Source organism: Galeopterus variegatus, unplaced genomic scaffold (genome assembly GCF_000696425.1).
Source record: "Galeopterus variegatus unplaced genomic scaffold, G_variegatus-3.0.2 Scaffold9939, whole genome shotgun sequence".
NCBI classification, from domain to species: domain Eukaryota; kingdom Metazoa; phylum Chordata; class Mammalia; order Dermoptera; family Cynocephalidae; genus Galeopterus; species Galeopterus variegatus.
In genome coordinates this window covers 41,529-43,036 of record NW_007736050.1, presented here as the reverse complement: position 1 = coordinate 43,036, position 1,508 = coordinate 41,529, and the positions used below count along the sequence as shown (strand labels likewise).

General features: G+C 41.4%; 1 protein-coding gene across 1 annotated transcript in view; it reads left to right on the top strand.

The window, feature by feature from the left end:
• Window positions 1–1,508, top strand: part of LOC103609682 (developmental pluripotency-associated protein 2-like) — a 27,574-nt gene that overhangs the window by 2,551 nt on the left and 23,515 nt on the right. Inside the window, exon 2 of the mRNA XM_008593981.1 lies at window positions 1,152–1,235. Within this exon, the coding sequence (XP_008592203.1) occupies window positions 1,152–1,235 (84 nt within the window). The remainder of the gene's footprint in view (window positions 1–1,151; window positions 1,236–1,508) is intronic.

Here is a 1,508-nt window from a genome sequence, read left to right as displayed (position 1 = left end):
GATATGACACACCTCTGCTCAAAACCCTTTCATGGATCTCATTCAGAGGAAGAGCCAAAGTACTCATGAACTCCAAGGCCTCACCTAATGTGTCTCCTACCCCTGTTCCCCTTATCTCTGACCTCATCTCCAGCCACCCTTCCTCCCCTGTTCCTTAACCATGCCAAACATCCTCCCACCTTAGGGCCTTGTCACTAGCTGGAATGCTCTTTCTGCGGATGTCAATATGGTAAACTTTCTTACTTTAAGTCTCTCTTCAAATGTCACCTTGTCGAAGAGGCATACTCTGACACCCTTTTAAAATCACTATCTGTTTCTCAACCCTCGCTTGCACCATTTATCCCCTTTGAGCTGCTTTAGCTATTTTCTCATAACATTTGTCTTCTCTAACATAATATGTAATTTGTTATTTATTCTTTGTCTTCCCCTAACAGTGTAAAGGGATTTCTGTCAGTTTTATGGACTCTAGGTTTCACAGTTTCCAAAATAGAGCCGACACATAGTTGGTGCTCAGTAAATGTTCAGTGAATGATGAATGAAAAGTTTGAATTATAAAAGGATAGGGATTGCAGGGATAGGAATCAATATAAAAAATTACTTAGTGTTCAGACGTGTGCCTGAACTCTGCAGACAAGACGTTAGGTTAGTACTGGGTATTTCAAAAACATTTTCTTTTGGGCTGGCTGGTTAGCTCAGTTGGTTAGAGCATGATATTATAACACGAAGTTCACAGGTTCAGATCCCGGCTCCAGTCAGCCACCAAAAAGAAAAGAAAATGCTTTGTTTTCTGGAGCAATGGCTGAGTAGGACATTGGATGTGCAATGTCCATCTCCTCAGTTGCTTATCCTTATAAAACTCAGTACAGGACTGTGAAGAGGTCCTCATCATAGGGAGAATGTCAAACTTTAATTCCCTATAAAATGTTATTTAAGGTGGGCCAGTTAGTTCAGTTGGTAGATTGTGATGCCTGTAACACCAAGGTCGAGGGTTTAGATCCCTGTACCTGCCGGCTGCCAAAAGAAAAAAAAAAAAAAAACCCAAAACAGAAAAACCCATCTAGAAAGAAAGATAAAACAACCATGTATCCAGAGTAGATGCAATGAAACTTCTCTTCACCCAGTCATTTGCTTGTTTTTCTATTCGTTCATAGCACCGGGGAGTGTTGGGAAGAACGTTCAGAGATGGGACAAGAATTCCCCAGCATCCAGAACTCGTGCAGCTCCTAGAAAACGAGGTGAAGAACTTTCTACATTCTGCTCTTCCTCCATAGCCCGACTTCAGTTTCATTCAATCTCACTTCTTTGATATCCTCCAGCTCTTAAAATACCTTTTTAATCCATACTGGGTTAGAAGTCACCACTTATTTCTTAACTATTAAGAATCACAAAAGCCCAGGTTTGGGGGCACCAAGATGTAAGTTCAAATTTCCATCCTTGAAGCTCAGTTTATTTGATTTTTAAAAAGAGAATAACAACCCGGGCCGGCCCGTGGCTCACTCGGGAGAGTG